Here is a 25,287-nt window from a genome sequence, read left to right on the forward strand (position 1 = left end):
GTCTATTACAGCACAAGGTGGGCTGTGATTAGCAGATATAACTTCCATTCTCAAAGTTTCTCCATTTTACGATTCATGAAGCAATTCTCTGATACAATCAGAAGACACTGAAAGATTAAAGTGTTGCAGAGAGACACAAATGCCCTTCCTGCCTGATCTCGTTATTGCTGCCTCCACAAATCAACCACAACTCCCAGCCCCAGATCAGCAGAGATAGGAAGTAGTTGATAGGTCAACACATTTCATTCCCCCTTTCAACCTCCTTCCCAGTGCAGGGGAACAAAAGTTGCTCTGTGTGAGCTGGTATCTGTAATTGCACAGACCTTTGTTCAAACACAGAAAGCCTTTCTGCGCCCAACACTCAAGAGTTCCTGCATACTTTTAGGAAGTACAAAGTGTAGATAATCCACTGAAGTATGCCAGCCTTATCCCCCTATATTCACAACTGCCTGGTACTACTAACTCACAGTCTGTCTTCGGGGAAAAAAAAAAAAATGCATTCCAGTGTGTCCCATAATCCTGGCAGAGTTTTGCATATCGTGAGAAAGGGAAGCTAAATCCCACAGCCTCAAAAGCTCCAGGTCTTTTGCCTGTCAATGGCAGAAGAGTTTTCTCCTCCACCCCTTCCCCTCTCCTGGCCCCAGGCAAAGGCAGACAAGTTCTTTCAGGAGTTCTCCATGGGAGAGGCAGCTGAAGGCTGATTATTTACTGGAAGAGGGAAAGGTGTGGCCCTGCAGTGTGAAAAGCCAATCTTTGCTTTAGAAAGGAAAAAAAAAAAAAAAAAGAACCTTGTGATGCCTGAAGTAGGTCAAAATACTTAACCCAGCCCCTAAGTGACACTTCTGTAAAGGTAAGCAAACAAAACAGGCCAGTGGAGAATTTCTCTCGGTTCCCACAGTGAATATCAAAGCTGCAAAGGACAGGTATGAGAAAAGTTGCATGTTAACGTGGAGAATCGAGAGAGTAAGCCTCTGTATCTATTTTACATGCAAGCTTTTCAAGATTACTATTTAGCAGTTGTAAAGCCTGTAAGAATTGAATTTAAATTTAATTCTGCCACCCTGGTAAACACAAACCACAGACTTTATAATAAACTGGTTTAAGTCCAGGAGTAACATATAGTAATGAGATTAACAGTTAGGGCTAAAGAGACTTCAGAAGGCGACTAAAGGAGTGAATTCCAATCATTTTAGTCTGGAGTCAGAACTTTTATTAGTTTATATGTTGACTTAGCACTCAATGGGATTAACATTATTCACCTAAACAACAGTCAATTCCAGATGTACCCCTTTTTCCCTCTTAAAGAAACCAAACAGCACCTAAAGAAAAAAATCACAGAGTAGTATGTCAACACCTGCCTGCTGTTCAACAGGGGCCTTCCTTGGAAAGAAAATGTGTGATTTTCTGTGTGCACACAGGCATTTAAGAGCAGCTCCCTGTGAAGAAGGGAACAAATGCCCACTGTTCTCACAGTCAGGACTATGTAAGGACAGGTGGCCCCATGCTGATTTTTTTTTTCTTTTTTTCCAGGTTTTTTTTTTCCCCAATTGCTTTAGTCTGCAGCGCTCCAGACTGCCTTGGGAGCAGCTCTTCGCAGCTCTGCTCGGAGCAGAGGAGGAAGGGCAAGGGTGAGGGTTGTTTGCAAGGAGAGGTCAGGCAGGAGTCAGCCTTTACAATTCCATTAACGCTGGGACAGGGTCAAACCGAGTGCAACGCTCCAACAAAATGCACCAAGTGGCCACAAGCTGTCACCCTGGAAGGTCCCTGCAAGCATCTGTGGGGTAAAGAAAGGACAGACTTGTAATGGTGAGTGGTTTGCCACCCCACGTGTGAGAACAGGCTGCTGCTGCAGGGATCCAAAGCACACAAGTGTTAAAAATAGGTTAGAAACTGTTGTAAAATAGTTGATAGATCGTTAAGCATGTACTGTTAGTTTGGTTGTTATATTGTAAAAAGGGGTTAAAAGGGTAGCTATAAGAAATACTGTACTCAGCATAGCATAGAGCACACAGACTCAAGCTGTGTCAGGGAAGGGATAGGTTGGATATTAGGAAGAAATTTTTCACTGAAAGAATAATAAAGTACTGGAATGCTCTTCCCAGGGCCATCCTCACTGCTTTGCCCTCTGTTGCAAAAGATGGCAAAGCAGTGCCATCCTTCCCAGGGAGGTGGCAGAATCACATCTCTGGATGTTTAAAAAAAGACTGGACATGGCACTTGGTGCTATTACCTGGTTGAGGTGTTAGGGCATAGGTTGGACTCGATGATTTTAGAGGTCTCTTCCAACCTCATCATTCTGTGATTCTGTGATAACACACCTCAGCAAAGTGCACCACGAGCCAGTCTGGAGAGAACCGCAATGGCCAAACAAGGCCTAAAACCTTCATGCAAATGAAGGATCCAAACAGAAACCAATCCAAGGGACAAAAACCAGGATAAAAAGGGGCTCCTGACCCAGGGAAGCTGAGCCGTTCCCCTGGGACATCGGGGCCATCGCTGTTGAAGGAGCCCCAGGCCTGCTCCTGCCCGGCCCGGGCCCCCTTGCTTTAGGCCTTTCTTTTACTAGAATAAATCCTCAAATCACTTCAGTACCCCTTGCTTTAGGCCTTTCTTTTTATTATAATAAATCCTGAAATCACTTCAGTACCCCTTGCTTTAGGCCTTTCTTTTTATTATAATAAATCCTCAAATCACTTCAGTACCCCTTGCTTTAGGCCTTTCTTTTTATTATAATAAATCCTCAAATCACTTCAGTACCCCTTGCTTTAGGCCTTTCTTTTTATTATAATAAATCCTGAAATCGCTTCAGTACCCGGAGCCTGCTCCTGTTTTTATCACAAAGAAATATCACAGAAAAATCACAAAGAAATATCCTGCAGAAGATTCTCTGGCTGCAGAGCAGGAAGAAGTGGAGAATCTGGGGGTGGGGAGAGGGGTTAGGAAAGTTCTGTGTTTGAGGTAAGGCTCTGGAGACACCCACCAATAGAAATATAATGCTCCACCCTGCAAAAATAACCAGTGTGCTGCTGCCGCCTCCGTCTGCTTGGCATGGCATCCCTGTAATCCAGATTCCTATAAAAATGTCAGGAAATTGTGGGGAGGGGAAATATGCAGGTGCAGAAAGGCCTTTTGTCCTGCAAGCACAGCAGACAAGATGAAGGGATAGAAAGTCAGTAAATAACATTTCAAAGGGGGAAAAGAAATTACTACGATGGTCTGACAGGATATTTCAGCATCACTGAAGTTTAGCTGTGTGCTCATTTTTCTTCCAAAATGCTGCATTATTATTTTTACTTACTGCATATAACTATCTGGGTAAAGAACCTGTGGCAGGTTAAATATTCATGTTAGACATTTACTACAATGCAAAGCTATGTCTACACTGAACAGTAACTGTTCTTGGAAAGCTAAAAAAAATCCAAAAGTTAGATTACAAGGTAATGTTAGGAGAAAAGGACATGTGGAATTAAAAAGTGACTCCAATACAGTGTTATTTCACTTGACTGGGCAAAATTGCCCACAAATTGCCTCTTCATCCAACAATTAACTGAAAATTCTGCTGTTTCTAAACTATCAAAATGGAAAAACCTGACAATATAAATGTATGTAAAAGAAGAATTAAAGAGACCAAACTGGGTGCCAGTCAAAGTGGATTCTTCTGTAGAGTTTGCCTTTCTATTTCTGAGGTGGATTCTGGAGCAGAGCAGCCTAACCTTGAAATGCTGGGTGGTTTTAACTTCCAGTCCCCAGGGACAGCACTGACTCCTAGGCTAGACCCTGCATGGCTTATAAAAGCATTAGTTATGCTGCATTACCAGTTTAAAGGATTGTCAGCTTTAATTCAGAACACCTTCAGTTTTGCTCCAAGCTAAATCATGATGAGCAATTCACCAGCACTTCACTTATTTTGGGGAACATAAAAAAAAATTCTCTACAAGCTCTATAAAACTAAAAAAATATAGATTTATCAATTTGATGCTATACTCAAAACATCACTGAAAAGAAAAACTAGGCAAGGGTTTAAATTTGTTAAGCTGGGAAAAGGTTTGCAACAAAAATAGCCATAAGAAACCTAAGGGTGAATAATGTTCCCAATGCTGTCATTATAAACTGCCCTCCAGAAAGGGCTCAAATATGCTCCAGATCATCCATGTGCATAATAGGATGCAGCTCTTCACTGAAAAAATAACTTCTCCCGTGAGGTTACTGGAGAAGTATTGGAGTTAAAATAGCCTGCCTTAAATTTGTGTATAAACACCAGCAACTGCTCTAGACAAGCTCCCCTACAAGCCTTTCTCTGCCTCTAGAAAAAGAGAACTGCTACCATTTTCAAACCACATAAAAGCTGTCAAAAGGTGCCTTTCTTACAAGAATTTTAGTTGAAGAAATAAAGAAGACTGCTTAGAAGAAAGCTTCAATATTGAAATGCTTAACTGGTTGCCTATCTTTTCATGTGCTTTTCAAAATGTTATTTTTTAATGGTGGCTGTTGCTATGCAACAGAGCAGAATCTCTAAAATCTATTCATGAGTTGTACAAATGGCAGTTTTCAGGACATATTTAACTCTCTCAGTCTATTAAGTTAAAGAAGGAGGATGGGAATCAGAGGACTGGAAGCTCCCAGAGCACAACCCCCACCCAGGGGTACAGCTCTGGCTTAAAAAGGATCTTTCACTGATTATGCAATTTTTTTCAATACACTGTTAAGATATAGCAGCTACCTTGCCTTCAAAAATTGTAAAAAACAGCACAGCTTTGTTAAATAAAACGATATCTAAATGTAAAAACAAAAGTTATATGCATGTTCATTACTTTTAGCCAGAAATGATTTCATCTGAATTCAGATTCTGCCACAATGATTATTTAAATAACCAATTTGCCAAATGTTATTTAAACAAGAGGTGCTGGTCAGGCAGTCACAAGTCCAGCTTTAGCATATTCCTAACTTAGAGCTGCCTGGAAGTTCCCATCTTTTGGATGTGACTGCATGCTTCTCAGGCCACTGCAATGCAAAATGAAGTTAATTCACTTCAATGTGAACATAAAAATCAATGAAGTTATCACAGAACGAGACAAACCTGACTTTCCAATAAAATAAACTGTATAAAGTGACCTGGGCAGCAACTGAGATTTAACGGAGGGGCAGAAATAGAATATTGAGGCACAATAATTCTCAGTGTGTTCAAAGGCAGTCACAAGCCCAGCTCTTTGCCTGAAGGGTTCCCTCCCTGCCAGCAGCTTGAGAGCATTGGGGATCTGGAAACTGCTCCAAGAAAGTGTGTGAAATTTAGCCCTAAAAAAACAGGCCTATTTTTGGTTGACTCACATTCACTTTTTGCTTCCACTGAGATATAAGTGACAAACCCAACCAAAGTAATGGCCTGAAGGACAGCAATCCCCAGGTGCAGCAGTGATGGATTGTCAGTGCTGGATCTGCACTTAGAAACCTGGAATCTGAAACAAATAACACTACTTGGCCTAAATCTGGGACTTAAATGCAAACCAAAAGTGTTTTAACTGTTTTTACTGATTCCAGTGGCTAAAGAAAGCATTCTAACTTCATCCCAAATATATCAAATATATCAACTCCCTCTGAGATGGATCTTTTTTCAGTCTATAACCAGCATTCTGATTATTTAGTGCATTTACAATTTCAACAATAACCTGAAAATGTGTCGTTTATAATTTTATATAATATATATAGAATTACATATATAATATGTATCATTTTACATAATTTATTTTATAAACATAATTTACTTTCAGTGGTTAAGAATTTTCTATCTCTTATTGTCCCTTTCAAGTCAGTGAGGAAGAGAAACTGAAATCCCTTTATAAATGCAAGATGCTCTTGTGAATGTCTGGTTTTGCACAAATGCTGGGCTGAGATGGGGCAGTGTCAGCGGTCAAAGGCATCGGGAGAGCTCAGTGAGAGCTGTAAACAAGTGCAGTGATGTCAGGAGGAGCTGGCTGACCCAGTGCTGAACTCTGGCTCTGAAGGACACACAAAGTGCCAGATCCCTTTCCCACACATGTGCACACACACACTCCCCTCCCCTTCCATCAGAAAAGGTGTCACAGAACAATCTGCCACAGTTGCACATCATCATCATCCAGGGAAATAAACCCTGGGACCCCTTTTGATGGCTGAGACTTTGCTTTTGAAGAGACAAACCTACTTCCACAAGCACATCAAACATAAACACAGTGGTCTCTGAGGGGCCTGGGTTCCAATCCAAGCAGCAGAAAGCCACAGCATTGCACAACCAGCACATCCCAAACCCCAAATCAAACGGCTCAGTTCAGCCAGGCAGGACTCCTGCATTTCCCAGGGGCCTTGCAAATATTCTGACATAATTCCTGACAGCTCCCTGTGGCCAGAGCCAGCCCTGAACTGTTAGCATTTGGGAAAGAAGCACTTGCACCAGCTGGGTGCCTTTAATATCCCACTTGGAGCATGACCTCGTCTCCTTAAGGCTTTGTCCTCACTGGGAAGGTTTTCTTAGGAGTTGGGTACAGGGGATTTGAGGTTGTAGTCAACATCAAACCAAGCTGCTGAAAGGGGATGTCAGGATTTTCCATTGCCTCTCCAGCAAGCTCTGCCCAGGGAAGTGCTGATCAGAGACAAGCTGTCTGTGTTTACTGCCAGCAAGGAGACTGAAGTGACAGATCGAAGACAAACACTAATTTAATGTTCGTGCAGAAAATATCTGACTGCCCACTGTTCCTGCTGATCCGTTCTGTTGAAGAGCGTGGAAAGACAAACTGCTCAGTGTTTGTCTCCCCACAATTTAGGTTTGGTATATTTGAGATTTTTCTTGAGGTCCAGTAAAAAGATTACCTAAGAATTTCTGCTTTCAGGTAAAATGGTGCAAGTTTGTCAGCTCTTCAGACACACAGAAAATCTTGGGTGTACCTGGTGATTCAAAGGGCAAATAAAACAAACCCCAATTATAAGCACATAAAGGATCATGGCTTTTTAAGTGGTGACTTCTGTCTTCTAAATGTAGGCCTGGCCATAAAGGAGACATTTGCTCCTCAGTGAAGATTCTAAGAAACACTGAAGTAAGATCTTCAGTGCCTGAAAAATTACTTTCTGCTACTCACAGGAGTTCAGACAGCAGGCTTCTAGTCCAGGACTTACTGGGAGAGAGGATCTACCAAAATGACAAAAAATACTCATGGATACATCTGTACTGCTCAAGAGAAGGGAAGATGACTGAGTGAAAACTCAATTTTTACCTATTTTAAATGGCTCTTTCACTGACATAAGGGAAGAAATATATTATTAGCCAAGTCACACCAACTGCTCCCCCACCTTTATACAGACTCTTTCTAATCTGTAGCTAAAACTGTGGCATACTACAGGATAATCACAGCCATAGTCTTTCCAGGCATCATTTATATAAGTATATATATATAAAAATTATATATATAACCTCAAAATATGTATAATTTTATGTTGGTTAAGTGTACTCAGAGGTACAACTGTCTGTCCCTGGTTACACACTGAGAGCCAGGTTTACCTCACAGGCACACACCTAAAGCACAACTGATTCAGCAGAGCTGCATTTGTGACATTTGTGCATTTGTGCATTTCAAACATGATTTTATTGCCATCAATGGAGCAGTGACACATTTGCTCAGGCAGTGTAAGACAACAGAAATCCCTATGTTAACCAAAACAAATAAGCTCTGCAGCACTGCAGTCAGTAAATTGTAATTAAGAAGGTGGCAACATAAGGGCAGCTGTCCACAAAATCCCATTGTAATTATGCATAGTTTATGGCTAAACTAATGGGATGAACAATTTAAATTAATTACAAACTCTGCCAAGGTAGCCATCTATTCCCAAGTCTATTAATTAGAATCAATTGACTCCCCACTGGGATAAAGGTCAAACAACATGTATTTGACCCTTTTCTCCTGGCGTCAGCGTTATCAGCCCATGGATCTGGCAGTGCCTGGGCCTGACTTGTTCAGCTCTTCAGGATGTTGACAGGATGCTTTGAAGAACAGAGTCTGGGCCCAGCTAAAAGAATCTTTAATAATTCCTGCTTTATATTCCTGATAAGCATGGCCTTAAAAAGGCCAGAGCTTATTCTCCTGAGGCTGTTGTTCTCTGTCTTGAGGAGTTTTTCTTTTCAGTCTCCCTTTCCTGCAGAAAACCTTGAATTGTTAGATTTGTGTCTTCACTTTGGGACAGGAATCAAAGTGAAAGTGAACACTTATTTGTTATAGGATTTTAAAACAAATCCTCATACTCAATACTTAAATACTCAATAATCATTAGCTGACATTTTCAAACTGCTCAGAGGGAAAGATACCAAATTTCTAGACCCTTGTCCAATTTTATGGGCAGGCAATCAAGAGAACTGTTGCTTTTTTTCTTCTCCCCATCACTCTTGCAGAATGAATTAACTGGCTTCTTCTGTGAACTTCATCATTATCATCTATTTGTCCTAATTCATCAGATTTTTTTTTTTTTTTTTTTATTTGCCTTTATACTTTGGTTCCTCTCAGGTTACTGTCAGGCCAAGTTCCTGCCTTGCTCTGGCAGTTTGATGTAAAACCAAATAGTTCTTGATGTGCCAACTTTGAATGTTGCTGATCTCTTTAAGAAATGGAATTCAGAGTGTATTTACAGTTTTCTGACTTCCTCCTTTGTAATTTTACTATGCACTGCACAGTATCACTCTAATAAAGCAGGTTGCCACAGCAGCCTTAAGAATAATAAAATCTTTGATTCCTTTAAAATGTTTTGGTCAAATGTTTAGGACTGTATACATGGATTATGGTCACTCTTAAAGCAAATTGCTGTGCCTGGCTAATTAAATCAGACATTAGCTCAACAGCATGTTTGATTCTTTTATAATGCAGTAAAAACTACCTACAGTGCTTCAGATGGAAACAGTTCTACAAGTCTGAGACTTTTTCTAGCCTGTGCCAGAGCCATGACATAAATGCAACATGAATACTCAGCAACACTTTTACAGGTCACTGTAGGTGATGAAACTACACAAATAAAATAGGGATGAATCACTTCAGGTAAGTGGTCTGAAACATCATGGCCCAAAACCTTGCTGTCAGCCCTGAAGTTCAGAAAATCTGCCTTTTTCCTTCCTGTGGTACAAAGGAGACTGGGAATGATGGAATCAGACCATGGCTGAGGCTCTGCATGTCCTCTGTCCAACCCCCTGCTCAAGATCAGCCTCATCTACTGCTCTGACCAGGTCAGCTCATTTGGAATTTCACTGCCTCCTCCTCCAGCTGAGCCTCTGTTTTCACTTTCCAGGTATTCACTTTACCCATACTCCCTTCACCTTTAGGTAGCATTAGGTCTACTGTAGCCTTTACCTCCCAGCATTAATTTTTAAAACAATCTGGTTTCTACCACACTTCCTGCACCACTCGAAAAATTCTTCAGAACTCTTTACTGTTACTTTTCAAACCCCACCTTAAAACTTCCATTGCTGTGATGCCTCTTCCAAAACTTTAAACTGGCTCAACAAGTGGTGCTGCAGTCTCTGGCTTTCATCAGCACAGAGTTCTGTGTTGGTACTCATTGTCACCTTTTGGTTTTTATCTCCACTGTCACATTTATTTATTTTATCCCCGCCAACCCTGAGGTCAGCATCATCTTTTGCTGTTGTTCTTACAGAGCACATTTAGCATCTTTATGCTGAACAGTCTTTGGTGTGAAGTCAGTTTTTGAGGCACTGCAATGACATTAATATAAAACCTCATCTTTAAAACTTTAAGATTTTTTTTACAGCATTGGCACAGTCCTTGTATTTAGTGGGAAGCCTCATTTAACTGCCTTGGTGCCAGACCTTCAGCATGTTAAAAAGTGCTGGGTCTTGGTGTGCCAACTCAGCATGGTCTCAATTGGGACAGTGTTTTCTCATTACATCACTGCATCTTGATGAGAGATGACAAGACTGCAACTCTGCAAGTACCACTTCTTGCTAACATTATTTATTCTCCTTACAACACACCCAGCAACAAAAGACAGGTATGTTCCAAATTATAACTTAAAACAGCTCCAGCCCAAGCTGCTTCACAGACACCAAAGATCTGAGAGCTGATAAATTCTGGTGGTGCCTGCCAGGCAGAGACACTTATTCAGCATGTTATTCCAAGTGCTGGCCTTGGCAGCAGCCCCCAGCACAGGCTCCATGCCATGGCAGCCTGGCACTCCAAACAAGGGCTCTTCTGCCCATCCTCAAATCCAATCAACAAAGTAGGCAGCTGCCAACAGGAAGCCATTAAATAAAGCTGCCATCAGGATGTAATCTTTGGAGAAATAAAGCCTTTCTGGAGCCCATAAAGCCACCCAATCAGATCTATGCTGTCATGCTTTACCAAAAGTTTCAAATTAATGTATTATTTCACATGGCATGGAAAAACATTCACTCCCCAGCTCTTCTCATGTACTTCTGGTTGCTGATAAGTTGTGACATGCTCTCCTAGCTCACTGTAAGATTAAGTGCTTAAATTTAAGGAGGATTAAAGTAACCATCATTTAACATATCCCTGAAGCTGCTGCATTCCTATGGTGGTTTCTTTCCAACCACACACACAACAGGAGAGATTAATCACTTACAACCTCATATTTGCACTACAGGTAAATATTCTCATTACACTAAAATATCTACAGCATAGAAAATTTCCTTTTAGATTACATTAGTGCATCTTCCTTTTAGGTTCCATTATCCTTTTCATACAATGTCAGATTGCCTTTTCCAAATGGTCACTTGCTTTTTTGCATTTTTGAAACGACTGCACAGAAATCCATTAGGCACATGGGCTGTATGTCACTGTGGTACCACCACAGGGCAGGAAAAGCATTCACAATGGGGACAGATGCTCACCTGGCAACAGTTTCTTAGCACTGAAATCTAAATATATTTATATAAATTTTACACTGAGTCTTTTAAAACCAGGCCACCTTAAATGTAGTGCACCACACTGGCATATTGCACTGGGTAATGTACATCAGAACTGTGTCCATTTCTTTTATAAACCTAATTTTAAAGGCTTTCTAATTTCATTATGTTAAGTCATGATGCCTGTTAAAAACAAGTACATGTGATTAATCAGTGTCTGAGGAACATCAGGTCCTCTCAGCTCTGAAAGTGTGTAATTTTAAACCAGCTCTTTTCCTTCTATCAGGACTAATATTCTCTGGGGTGGCCAGATCAGGTCTAGTCATGTTCTGAGCTGAGAAGGAATGAATGTGTCAGAAATCAGTTATTACTTGCAGAACAAAAGTGTCTCCTTGACAACTGGCCCAGCACATGGGATTTTAAAGCTGACAGAAGCAGAAGGGCTTCCTAGGGCTCCTGCAGGGATCTCCTTTGTTCCAAACCTGGAACCCTTTCTTTTGTAATGTACAGGGTTCCTGCAGGGATCTCCCATGCCTTCCCACCCCTTCCCCACTCCCCAACACAGTCAGGAATTATAAACCTTTGTACATGACAAAATAAAGGGTTCCAGGCTTGGAACAGGGTTCCTGCAGGGATCTCATCCCTTCCCCACTCCCCACCACAGTCAGGAACTATAAACCTTTGGACATGACAAAATAAAGGGTTCCAGGCTTGGAACAGGGTTCCTGTAGGGATCTCATCCCTTCTCCACTCCCCAACACAGTCAGGAATTATAAACCTCTGTACATGACAAAAGGAAGGGTTCCAGGCTTGGAACAGGGTTCCTGCAGGGATCTCATCCCTTCTCCACTCCCCAACACAGTCAGGAATTATAAACCTCTGTACATGACAAAAGGAAGGGTTCCAGGCTTGGAACAGGGTTCCTGCAGGGATCTCATCCCTTCTCCACTCCCCAACACAGTCAGGAATTATAAACCTTTGTACATTACAAAAGGAAGGGTTCCAGGCTTGGAACAGGGTTCCTGTAGGGATCTCATCCCTTCTCCACTCCCCAACACAGTCAGGAATTATAAACCTTTGGACATTACAAAAGGAAGGGTTCCAGGCTTGGAACAGGGTTCCTGCAGGGATCTCATGCCCTCCCCACTCCCCCAGCACACAGTCAGGAATTATAAACCTTTGTACATGACAAAAGGAAGGGTTCCAGGTTTGGATGAAGTCTGGGGCACATTCCCATTCCAGTGCACCAGGCATTTGATGCTAGGCAAGGGATGCTCTCCCATGCAGTTTAGCAAGACTCTTCTACAGGCTCTGAAAGCGCAACCAGAGAACAATGTTTGAGAGTGACTGATATTTTAAGACATTTTGGAACCAGAACTCTTACTGAATCCATGGGAGACACTCATATTTTTTGTCCTGCACCTCAAAAAAAGTCACAGCTCTGAAACAGCAGCAGTGGCTTTTGCCCTCACTTCAGGAGATTGGCATTAATTTAATATCCAGCTCTAGTCACAGTGCAGTTAATTCTCGCTCACACAGCACTGGTATGTGTTATAAAGAAGCTTTTAGAAGGCAGATGCTAATTCATACAAATCAGGACAATAATATATGAGCCATTCACTTAAGAGTTGGACTCTTAATCCTTGTGGGGTCTCTTCCAACTCAGAGTATTCTGTGAAATCTGTAAACTAATAAGTCAATGTGATTCATAAACACCAAAGTGAAATGTTCATAGAGCTACAGATGAAATTTGTGTGGGAGGAGCATGCCATTGATAAACTCATCTCAAAACTTGCCAATTTTTCCATTACTGGGAATATAAGGCTAAATTCTGAGACCTGATAACATTTTTTTTTACATAACCTCTCACCAATACTCTCAGCCTAAACACAAAAGAGCCTCAAATCTTACTCAGCTTAACCCCTCCAATTATGCAAGGCTTTCAAGCACTTGTAATTCCTCTGAGGTTTTCAGTTCTGTTGGAGAAAGTGAAATGCTGAGGGAAACTCCAGGTTCCAGCAGCAGTGGGGGCTTGCAGAGCTCTCATCCATCCATCCATCCATCCATCCTTTTCTTGGTGCTGCTTCCTCCCTCAACTTCTTCCCATCCCAACTGACACTGAACTGAAAGAGGACAGCACAACCCAACAAGAAATCTTCCAAAATGCAGACACTGAGGTCTGACTTTGAAAAATGCTGTGAAAATACCAACGGAGAGAACAGTTGAGATTTCAGGGCTGTTGGGTGTTTCTGGAAAGGCCCAAGAAACTCTTCCAAAGTCACTGTCAGATAAACAAGAATACTAAATTACATACTAAAGCTGGGGAATCTGTTTCAGTCCTATTATTAACATCTTTTTCAGTTACTTTTATTAGGTTTTGTTGACATTTAACAATGCAGAATGCCTAAGAACTGAGCATCCCTTTCCCATTCAATCACATCTCAAATTAGATAATCTGTGAACAAAGTAAATTAAAATGACAAGGAAAATTTTTAGAGATCAAAGTTTTCTAAAAGAAAACCTAACAAAGATCAAGACATACAAAAGACATAGGAATCAAAACTTCTTCACTAGAGACTATCAAAACCAGGGCTGACAAATTCCTGACAAAGGCACTATAATGAAACTTCTGTAGGAAAAGCAAATGGCTTTGAGGAAACCAGGCACAGTTTCCCACTCTGCTGAGCAGTGAATGAACCCATTCAGCCCCTACACCCCCTGACTGCTCACATCTGCAGAGGGCTGTTCTCCAACACAAGAAATACTGTTCAAAGGGGCCAGTCTTTCCAATATTAACTGGATTATACAGTACAGTCTTTGCAAAACACCATTAGGCTTTGGAAGTGGATTTTTATTTCATAGGCATTAAATCATAAACTCATAAAAGTCTCTCCTTCTCCCATTTCATTAACACAGACATTCTCTGCCATTTTGGCTCACCAGAGTATCAACAGCTCTGAGCCTTGACAGAGCTACCAGTGTGTGAGACTGAGGCAGAGGTGGATACTTCATTGACCAAACACTTTTAAGGTACAGTTAAATTCTCAAGAGTTAAAGCAAACAACAGTGAGGATTTTGAATTTTGCAAGCGGGCAAGAAGGGACTGAAAGCAGAAAGTTGATTTCTCCAGTAATTCAGCCACAGCAAAGTAGCTTCTCAGGCAGCACTTACGAATCTGGACACATCTCTGGGAAGTTGGATTACAACACTTGAACATTTCCGGAGAAAAGTCAGTGCTGTTCATCCCTCATCATAACACTAACATGTCCTGGATCATCTGTAAGCACTTCATCCCTGCACACAGCTCATTTACATGCTCTTGGCTTTTTCCAGAAGTGCTCCAGGAAGCATTTCAATACACAGCGCCTCCCAGGACCAAGTAGTTCTTGACAACTACTTGAAATTACAAACGGAGTATGGATCCTTTGACCTCTCAGGATACACTTGAACAGGAATTATCTGATGATTAAAGTCTCCCATTGCCTAAAAATTGCTGGCAGGCTTAATTGAAAAAAAACGCAGAACATACACTTCTTAAACTGCAAATAGAACTGGCACTGCTTTGTGCCTTTATTGGCAATTTCTTGGAGAGGCCAACGAACAACTTTGAGAAAAGAAACATCACTTGAGAAGGAAATGTCTCCTAGACATTCATCTAAAGTCACATTTGAGGCACAATGGCAGAGCAATGGGGGTAAAGAATGGGAATCAGAATGGATTTACAAGATCATGCCCAAGAGACTTCCATTCCATTAGATTGAGAATTTTAGTCTCCATGCTCATCAATCAAGACATTGTATTTCCATTTGCATAAACCCTTCTGGGATTTATTTCTTGTCCTCTTCACAGCTTTAAATGCAAGACCAAATTTTACAGTAGAGGAGTTGCAGATGTGACAATTCATAATCTTGTGAAACACAACATTTGCCACCTTGCTCGAAAACGGCTCTGATACATCTCACTTGTGAGCCTCTGAAACTGAGTGTAAGATGAAATCCCATCCAGTCTAATTACCAGGGAAGTTTCATAGCCTCACAGTCCCAACTAACTTATCTTTCTGAAGATTCTAATCTCAAAAATATGGTTATATATCGCCGCCTACCTCCAAAAGCCCGCCACTATGTCTGTGTGCGCAGGCGCCGGGAGCGCTTGGTCAGGACACGCTGCACACCCTCCACCAGGAGCTGAGCCCTGGCACTGCTGCCAGCCACCTCCATGGCACGCTGGGCTGGGCCCCAGAACTCCATGCCCGTGCTGGAAGTCGTTTTCTGAACTTGGAATATGGTGACTACGCCAGCTGATAATCAGAATCTGTTCTAAGTTAGTAATTATGATCAATAATTCAAGTTTTGCATATTAGTGTAAGGCAGTTAACAGTGTAAAAAGAGAGAAGCAGTCAGTTTTCACAAGCCTTATCAAAAGATGACTTGCTAGACACTCCAAGGCTTTTTCATTTCTTTTTCGTTGTCAAATGCAAAGTGTAAAATTGAAGAGGAGTGCCAAGCAGAAGGTTGTGCATGGTACATGGCGACTGCACAAAATCCACAAATTTAGGGTTGAGCACAGAAGCAGGAAAGAAATGAAATCTCATAGCAAAGGGAATGGAAAGTATCACATGGAGGTAAAATTAGCATTAAAACTACTAAGGAGATGAAGCCAACTTTGGTGTTGTCACCACAGGCTGGCAGGCAGTGCCACTACCAGGGGGACCAGAACTTGCTGAGGGCCATATATGACTGACTGCACACCATGATCTCACTGAAAAGAAAATCCAATTCAAATTGAATCAATGCAAAGACTTAAACACCTTGATGACGCACATGGGAACATCCCAAAAGGCAAAACACCCCAAAGTTCTAACCAATAACCAGCAACACAGAGCATTTTAGAACATGATGTAAGACAAGTACAAAGGTTCCCAATAATTATTCTCATGTATTCTGTATTCTTTCCTTGTACAATATGTAGAGATCTTGCTGACAGGGCATACAGATAGAATACAGCCTGTGTCTGTTTACAGTAATTCTGTCCTCAGCTCTCTCTCAAACAGCCCTGGCTCCTTTTGGCCCCTGTCCCCTGGCTCCTCAGGGCCATTGTTCAGCTCCCAGCTCAACTGCAGCAAAACAGATCTTAAATGTGCTGTAGAAATGGTAGCATTTTAATGCCAGCGCTCAGCATAGCAACCAGCCACTCTAAATAAATAAATAATGAAGCCTGGTATTCCAACAGATAATATAAATACACCTTCAGCAAATTTCTTGGGTCCAAAGGTCAATCAACTTGTTTGCTCTGACTCCCAGAATGTGTAAATCTCAACATGATGTTTAAACACAAACACAGACAAACATCAAAGTTCAATGCTGACATATTTTACACCTCAGAGTTACATGCCAGAATAGCTCTGTACCACACAGAGAAAACTGTAATGCATGTGTAAGGAAGTGATAAAACCCTAGCCTGAACTAAATCCAAATGTTTTTCTTTAAATAGCCTCTCATTCTGTATTTTTCCTCTTCTTTCTTCTCTATTTATTCTCATTCATCCTCTCACACAGAGAAGTATTTATGCAGCTGTCTAATTTCACCAGTCCTCCCCTTAATTACCAATAAAAGGGGAGATCAAACTTTCCATCCTAAGACTCATTTCAGGGATGTGTGTTTCTATATCCCTGACTGATTCACACACAGGAACATACCTGTATTTACAAAACCACGACATTTCAAGGTAAACCACCAGTTCCTGAGCAAGAGAATGGACCCACCAGCTACACTGGCACTTCTGGGCTGCTGTGCAGACCAGCCACTCTCAGCCTCTCTCCTAAAGGAAATAATCCCACAGCTTCCACTCAAGCTGTGCTCTTCTTGCTGGCTTCTCATTCATTTTCCCCCTGAACAGCTCTGGACTGTCCAAAAATGAAACACAAGGGACTTCAGGAAGCACAAGGAATTAATTTCACGAATGGAAACCCAGCAGGGTGAAAGGGAACACTTCTCTCCAGTGTCCCAGAGCCACCTGCCCCTCTCCTCTGGGGTGATGTGATCCTGATAGAGGGGGGCTCACTGTGCATGATCCCCATGCCCCTCTCCTTTGGGGTGATGTGATCCTGATAGAGGGGGGCTCACTGTACAGGATCTGTCCCCATGCCCCTCTCCTTTGGGGTGATGTGATCCTGATAGAGGGGGGCTCACTGTGCATGATCCCCATGCCCAGCAGTACCAGGAAGCAGCAATGGAAGTGAGCGCGGGCTCCATGCATGGAATTGCTCAGCTCCCCTTCCCCTGCCACAGCAAACCTGGGCTGAGGCAAAACCCCCTCCTTTGTCAGCACAGGGGGATTTTCTCAGAACCGCGTTTTCACGGATGGGATGGGGAAAGGCAGGACGCGGTGAAGGAGGAGTGGGCAACTTCTGAAATGAAACCGATGTAATAACTCACAGAGCTGCTCTCACCTTTCCCGGGCGATCCCAGCGATCCCACCCGGAGGTGGGGCAGCAGGGCTCGCTGGCAGAGCAGCAGGTGGGCGCTCCCCATCCCATCCCATCCCATCCCATCCCATCCCATCCCATCCCATCCCATCCCCTCCCATCCCATCCCCTCCCCGCTCACCTTCCTGGCTCCTCTCCGGGCGAACTCCCGGGCCAGGTGCCGGCCGATGCCGCGGCCCCCGCCGGTGACCAGCACGTTCTCCCGGGACAGGTCTCGCAGCTTGGGCGGCAGCAGCAGGCACACGGCGGCTTTCACCACCAGATACACCATCTGCACCGGGAACAGCAGCAGGGCGCCCAGCCACTTCCACATCATCCTCTTCTGCCACGCAAAGTTCTCTTCCAAACCTCCACAGAACCAAGGTGACAGAGAAAGAAAAGCGATTGCCTTCATGCACCCCCAGATGGGTGACAATTCTTCAACCCCCCTTCCAAAACTTGGGGGCAAGAGGTTCTTGAACTGGAAAAATCCTTCCCTCCCCCTAAAAAAGGTGGGGGTAGGAGTAAAGTAGTGCAGAAGACCAAGTCACTCCCCTGTTTCTTGATCGGTGTCCTCTGGGATTGTCACACGCAGGTAAAACAGCTTCCTTGCTTTTTCACTGGAAAGCTCTTTTTTTTTTAATTAAAAGAGAGGGAAAAAAAAAAAAGTAGAATTAAAAGTAACCATACATCCCTCCGCTGCAAAAACCCACATAAAAATCCAGTATCCAAAGGAAAGGTTTTTATATTTAGAAAAATAAAGCAGCCTATGTCTCCAAATTTCAGCCTGCAGTGCCTTCCAGGCAGCTCATTTCTATTCTTAGACTCAGGAAATTGCTTAAATAAGATAGAATTGCCAGGACCTTCTTTTTAAGAAAGCCTCAATTCAGGGTGAGGTTGTTGTTTTTGTTTTAGTATCTATAAATATCTATAGACGTTCTGTCCTGAGCCGGTTGCAAAGGCTGAGCCGGTCACTGCCTCTCTCTGCCCCCTCTCCCGGTTTTTTCACTTGGAGCGTGGATCACAGAGCAGGAATTACGCCGTGCACTACTTCAGCTCTGGCTCTTACTCATTTCTGCCTATTGCCGTCTCTGCCGCTCAGGGCCGCGGCGCTGGGGAGGTTTTATACCCCATTAATCCTGATTGACAGTTAAAGTGTCGGGCCGATTTCACTACTGTTCCTGGGAGTGGCTGCTGCTCTGCCCTCCCCCGCCGGCCGCCGCCGCGCCACCGGCTCGCTGCGGCTGGGCCGGCGCTGCCAGCGCGGCCGCCAGGGCCACCTGCGGGCACTGTGGGCTGTTTGTGAGCCGGCAGGGCCACCTGCGGGCACTGTGGGCAATCTGCGAGCCGCCAGGGCCACCTGCGGGCACTGTGGGCTGTTTGTGAGCCGCCAGGGCCACCTGCGGGCACTGTGGGCTGTTTGTGAGCCGCCAGGGCCACCTGCGGGCACTATGGGCCACCTGCGGGCACTGTGGGCTGTTTGTGAGCCGGCAGGGCCACCTGCGGGCACTGTGGGCAATCTGCGAGCCGCCAGGGCCACCTGCGGGCACTGTGGGCAATCTGTGACCTGGCAGGGCCACCTGCGGGCACTGTGGGCTATCTGTGACCTGGCAGGGCCAGCTGCGGGCACTGTGGGCAATCTGTGACCCGGCAGGGCCACCTGCGGGCACTGTGGGCAATCTGCGAGCCGCCAGGGCCACCTGCGGGCACTATGGGCCACCTGCGGGCACTGTGGGCTATCTGTGACCTGGCAGGGCCACCTGCGGGCACTGTGGGCTATTTGTGGGCCGGCAGGGCCACCTGCGGGTACTCCGGGCCATCTGTGGGCTGGCAGGGCCATCTGCAGGTACCATGGGCCATCTGTGGGCTGCCAGGGCCACCTGTGGGCACTATGGGCCAGCTGCGGGCATCCTAAGCTTTCTGTGGGCTGCCAGGGCCACTTGTGGGTACCCTGGGCGAGCTGCGGGGCAGCAGGGTCAGCTGCGGGCACTCTGGGCTTGCTGCGGCTACCCGGAGCTTTCTATGGTCACCCTGGGCCACCTGCAGCCACCCTGGGCCATCTGTGGGCCAGCAGGGCCAGCTGCGGGCACCTTGGCATTGCTGCGGGCACCACGGGCTTGCTGCGGGCCAACGGGGCCACCTGTGGGCACCCTGGGATTGCTGCAGCCAGCAGGGTCAGCTGCGGGCACCCTGGGCCACTTGTGGGCACCCTGGGCCAGCTGGAGCCACCCTGAGCTTGCTACAGGCACCCTGGGCCACCTGTGGGCACCCTGGGCATGCTGCGGCCACCCTGGGGCCAGCTGTGGGCACCCTGGGTTGCCTGTGGGCACCCTGGGCATGCTGCAGCCACCCTGGCTTTGCTGCAGGCACCCTGGGCATCCTGCAGGTGCCAAAGTCAAATAGCTTTACATACTACACCCTGGGCCAGCTGCCGGCATGGGGGGCAAACTGAGGGCACACTGGGCTTGCTGTGGGTGTGCTGGGCTCATGCCATGCTGGGCTTGCTCCATGTTGCCCTGGGCTCTCGTGCATGCCAGGCTGGGCTCTGTGCAGGAACCAAAGTGCTCTGCACCAGGTCAGGCAGCCCCTGCCTCCTCCCTCACCTTCATGCACCACAAAGGTGCCCAGGTCTGACCTGAGCCCAGGGAAAAGCAGGTCCAGGAAGAACCAGGGCTAAGGCTGAGTTCAAGGGAGCCATCTCTGGGATTGCTGCTTGCCCAAGATCTGCTGGTGTGTGCAGGGCAAAGCTCCTTGCAGCCCTAGATTACCAGCTGAACCCAGCCTAAGCTGATAATCACCAATATCTAGTACCACTGACCAGTGTTTTTCTGGATAATGTGATGCCTCATGGATTTTCCATGCTGGAAGATGTTTGCACTGCTGAAAACTGGAGATTCAGCAATGAAAAAGGCAGGCTCTGAATGACAGTGGGAGACTCACCCTTTAAAAAAGGGTGGTTTCTTCCAAGACTTTTTTGTCTGGTGATAAGGGCATACCTGGAAGTTCTCCATAGCACTTCAAATTCTGAATAGAGGGAAAAGGGCAGAGTGTATTACAGCAGGTCCCCAGGTCCCTGGCTGTTTGCACTGTCAAGCATTAGACAGGTAAATTATGATTTTGGTTGTACAGATGAAGCTTTTCTGAGAAGGCTGTAACTGCACATTCATTTCAGAATTAACCTGAAATGCAAAGCTTTAAGGATATCAGAAGATCTCAAGGATATCAAACCTCACAGTGTTGTCTTCACAGCTGGGCTGGAAAGAAATTTGGGGTTTAATCTGCAGGTATCACTAGGGTTCATCAAAATGAATCCAGTGCACAAGTTCACTCAGGTCTGGAGCCAGATGAACTATCCTGGGAAGCCATCTAGAGGTAAACACTGGAATTAAGGGAAAACTCCACTCCAAAACATTCCCAAGCTTCTTCACTTCTCTAGTTCCTAAAACACCACCTCAATGGGCATTTGAATCTAAGCATCTGTGAGAGAGAGGGGTGAGTTTGGATGCAGAATCCCTTTAAAAATGAACTCACTTTTCTTCTTTGGAATCAAACGGGTATTTTTGAAAGCAGGCAATCAAAGTGGCCATGTGGGAACAGTGTTTTCAGGGGTTTTTTGTTGGCAAAAAGAAGGGCAGCCAAGTTTCTGGTGCCCCCCACATTCAACAGCTCTATCACACATAGATTTTTTGATTAAAAATATGAAAAATACCTAAATCCTTGAATTTCAGCTCTGTTAAAAGTTCCACAAAAGTTTTAAGGGAAGGAAAAAAAAAAGAAAATTGAGAAGAGAAACTTGCACAATTTTTTACCTTTAACTGGCGGGTTACCTCATATGAAATAAGCCATATGACTGTCACTGCATAGTCAGAGTGTCAGGAGGGGGTTTTGAGGAGAAGATGAAGCATCCCAACTATCCCAACTGGAAACTGTCTGTACATTCTGTCAGAATCAGTGAGTGTTCCTAACTCAGCTGCATCTGAAACAGCCAGAGAATTTCCATGGCCTGTTGGCAGCATGGAGCACCTTGGTGTGTTTTTACAGTAATACCTCCAGAAATGCAGCTCGGGGAGGCACCTGGCATTACAATTTTCCTCTCAGTCCAACAGCTCTGGAGGGGAGAGAGAAATTACCCAGAGAAGCCAGTGTGTGGCTGAGACAGGCATGACTCAGTGTCTGGACTGGGAACAAATATAACAACTTTCTGCTCCGGAAATAAGGAGCAGTGTTGAAAATGAAAGGATATGAACTGCAGCGAAGTATATTTGGTTTTTTTGATTCCTGAGTTCAGTCTCTTAGTGCTTAAAGCACCACAGACACATTTAAAATAGAAAACTCATCAATATTGCAGAGTTAATTTGTTTAAATGACAATTAATTATTAATGTAAAACATTTGCAGGTCCTTTGAAGCCAGAGGGAATGGAATAATCTTGTGTTTATTTTATGTCTATTTCATGTCTATTTCCAGCTTGAATAATAACCTAAATATGTGTTTGAAGAGATTTTTTTTATTTATTATGATTTTGACCTATGTATAAAGTTGCTACCAAATATGGATTGGGAGTTAGAAAATGATTCTAGATATATAACATTTTCCTGACCTGTGCTTCAAATGTCATTGAAGTATGAACTATTTTCCTTCTTCACTACTTTAGTTTTATCTTGAAGCAATGAAAACTAGTAGATGCTACATTGTAGAAACCTACAAAAACAAGAAGCAAAAGCAGATTTATAGTAAAACTGAACTTAGTGCATCTTGCATGTAGTAAATAAAAACTATGTGCAAGTTATTTTAAAATTCTCATAATTCAACCAAAAAGTCAAATAGCTTTAAATACTACACATACTATACGTGAGAGCATTAGAACTTTAGAGGTATTGTCCCTTTTAATTGCAGTTCTACTCTGACAAGGAAAAAAATAGGAATATTCTGGAATTTCATCTGATTTTTGTACAGCAACCACTGCACTCTTTCTTGGCAAGAGGTCTTTTTCCAAACTGTCACCTTTACAAAAGCAACATGAACTTTTATTCACAAAGTCCATCTCTGTTAGTGAGACTCCCTAAAGTACATTTCCATGTGGGGCTGATTGTCCAAGGTGTTTTCAGTACTGCTGGTACAAACAGACACTCAGCACACACCTTGGTGAGGGTAACAAGGATCTGTCCCATCACAGCTTTCCCTTTAATTATCAGCCCTGAGTTGTTCCAAAGTGAATCCCATCCATGTTTCCACTCAGAAGTCCTAAACCAGTGCCCTGACACATTCCATAGGCAGGCCTGTTAGTTCTGTGAAACTGCATCATCTTCAGAATTAATTTTGCATTTTCAGCAGTTGTTTCCTACACAGACACTCACAACAAAGTATAAACTGAACAAACAACCAACACAACAACTTTTTTAAGCCCTTTTCATGGCACTTTTACTATGTTTATTCCAATTTACGAGAGCAAGAAGGTGGTCAGGCTTACAATGGGATTCTTTGGGTGGTCCTGTGCAGGGCCAGGAGCTGAACTTTGATGATCCTTATGGATGTGTTTCAACTTGGGATATTCTGTGATTCTCTGTAATGTATTTCAGTGGAAACTCAAGCCAGTTTTGGCTTCCATTTGTTGGTTTAGATTTCTGGGTTTGTACTTGTGTAGCTTTTGGAGTGTACTTAGTGTACATTTACTCATGTTCTCAATAAGAGTCATAGAAACCAATTTTTTTCTGACTTGTGGTGGCTTGAAGGAAAAACCAGCAGTGAAAAGCACATTTACCTCCAAAACAAGTTGATACAGTCTCTACACACATCACTTACATGACAAAGCTCCATTTTTGCAGAATGATGTGACCTGGATCTGTGAAGAGGCTCAGGCAGTGTCTGAATGTCACAGTTCATGTTACACCTGTATTTATGGGCAGAACTGTGTTCATAGAGCCTTTGCAGCCAAGTTTCTACAGCCTTGCAGGGCTGTTTGTACAAATGAGGCTGCTAAATGGCAAGAACTTTAGAAAGGAAAATGAGCTGGAAATTAAAACTCTGCTTGAGGCACGTGTGAAAGCCAAATGGGGTAAAAATTCTGTGTTTTCAACTTCAAAAGCCCCACTCAGATATATGCAGTACAAACCTGGGAGCACAGAGCAGCAGTTCCACAATAGAAAGGCTTTGTGACTAAGGAGTCAAGTAATTCCATTTTTTTTTACATCAGTGCAGGATTTTTAATCATAGACAATCTATCATGATCACAGAATAAAACCTAAACCTCCCTTAAAAAAGGAAAACCTTTTGCCAAGCTGATCTGGTTTTTGTTAGAGGAAGTACTGCTGTCAGATTTGGATAAATCAAGAGCTAAATTTTTGTGCTTCTTGATTTCATTCTTCCCTCGTGCTCACATTTTCCATTTGAAATGTGTCCCAGTGGTTCTGTGATTTCACACTGTCCTTCTATATGCTATTAAGAGTCTGATACTATTGCCTTCTAAGTTCTGCCATGGACTAAGCTCAAAGGAACTGGGTTTCTGGTTAACATCCAGCCTGACAGCAAAGACTGCATCAAGCCTTTTACAAAAAGCTGCATTTTGATGTCTTAGGGCTTTCCCAGGGTCTTACAACTAAGCAGTGTCATGAGTAAAGATATAAAAATGTCTCGCCAGTAATTCTAAATTCTAGGTAGCATCCCTTTCTAGATTCAAGTGTAAAAATAATTGTCTTTATGAGCAGAAGTTCACACAGTGCTCTAGGGGCTCTGTAGAATTCAAAGGGATGCAGTCTCACCTATGTGGTGCTTGTTCCACCTGCTGAGTTGTTTTCATACATGTTAGAATTTGTCATTTGTTGTAACTTGGCTTGGTTTTCCTCACCTGTCTGTGATTTGAAGCCAGATCTCTCAACATCTTAGGCTGTTTCAAGAGAGAACAATGCAAAAATACCCCATGTAAACAGGAAGGGAGTTTGTTTGGAAAGGAAAGATCATGTTTGTTAACCTGATTGACTCACCTTACCTTCTCTTTGGTGCCTTTACTGACTTTTAGGCCAGTGAATATTTACCCATTCCTTCTGACTAGCTCCTCAGTCCTGACAAAACTCCTAGACATACAAGGAACTGGGGAAACAGAAGAATTATGTCTTTAAGGCTCTTAAAATTAGAGAAGAGTCCTGAAATCCTACTCAACCAACATGACGTCAATTTTGACACAAACTGAACAGCAAGCTAATGCCTGTAACAAGTCTGCACTGGAAACTTGTAAACTAGCTTAGAAAGGAAATCTTGGGATAAAATATTCCCTGAATTCCTTCTAACAATGTCTTTTTAAAAGAATTCCTTACATGCAGCTGTAACTTCTTTTCAGAGGGAGAGGTTCACTAATACACAGTGAGGTGAAATAATTCAGGGCCTCTGACTGTCTGAAGTTTCTTCAAACTGGACAGTTTTACAAAGGATATCAAAAAGAAGAGGAATGTTAGGAAGAGAATGGTGCTGTCAAAGGCAAACAGTTTTGACTGGGAGGCTGGGATAGGTCAGGTGTATGAACTGATGTGGGGAAATAAGATCACACTAAAATCAGTAAAGCCCAACCCAGCTATTCCTCACAGAATATAAAAGTAGCGTTAATTTTTGCTTTAGTTTATGTTGTTTTGTTTCTTAAAAACCACTCAAGTTAGTGTACCCCCACAGGTCTGGATGGAGTGGGGCTGGGAGGGGCTCAGCAATGGAAGAGATCATTTATTCCCCAGCTCAGTCAGTTCATTTGCAGCAGAATTGGAAAGATGACTGGGATGACAAGGTGCAGGTCTGCCAAGTTAAGCTGAATTCCATGGGATTACTTAAATGGATTTCATGATCTTCTTATCCTTAACACCTTATCTATCTATCTATCTATCTATCTATCTATCTATCTATCTATCTATCTATCTATCTGTCTGTCTGTCTATCTATCTATCTATCTACCTATT

At 43.5% G+C, this 25,287-nt stretch overlaps 1 protein-coding gene across 2 annotated transcripts in view; it reads right to left on the reverse strand.

The window, feature by feature from the left end:
* Positions 1–18,499, reverse strand: part of DHRS3 (dehydrogenase/reductase 3) — a 30,995-nt gene extending 12,496 nt beyond the window's left edge. The window contains exons 1-2 of one of the 2 annotated variants that reach the window (XM_077190200.1): positions 18,215–18,499; positions 17,494–17,981 (exon numbers count right to left, since the gene is read on the reverse strand). In XM_077190200.1, coding sequence (XP_077046315.1) covers positions 17,494–17,766 — 273 coding nt within the window. In that variant the 5' untranslated portion in view covers positions 17,767–17,981; positions 18,215–18,499. Of the gene's footprint in view, positions 1–17,493 lie in introns of both variants that reach the window. The other variant, XM_054647853.2, reaches the window with a different exon arrangement.
* Positions 18,500–25,287: the final 6,788 nt, after the last annotated feature.

The sequence above is a fragment of the Agelaius phoeniceus genome, chromosome 24, assembly GCF_051311805.1.
Source record: "Agelaius phoeniceus isolate bAgePho1 chromosome 24, bAgePho1.hap1, whole genome shotgun sequence".
Classification (NCBI taxonomy): domain Eukaryota; kingdom Metazoa; phylum Chordata; class Aves; order Passeriformes; family Icteridae; genus Agelaius; species Agelaius phoeniceus.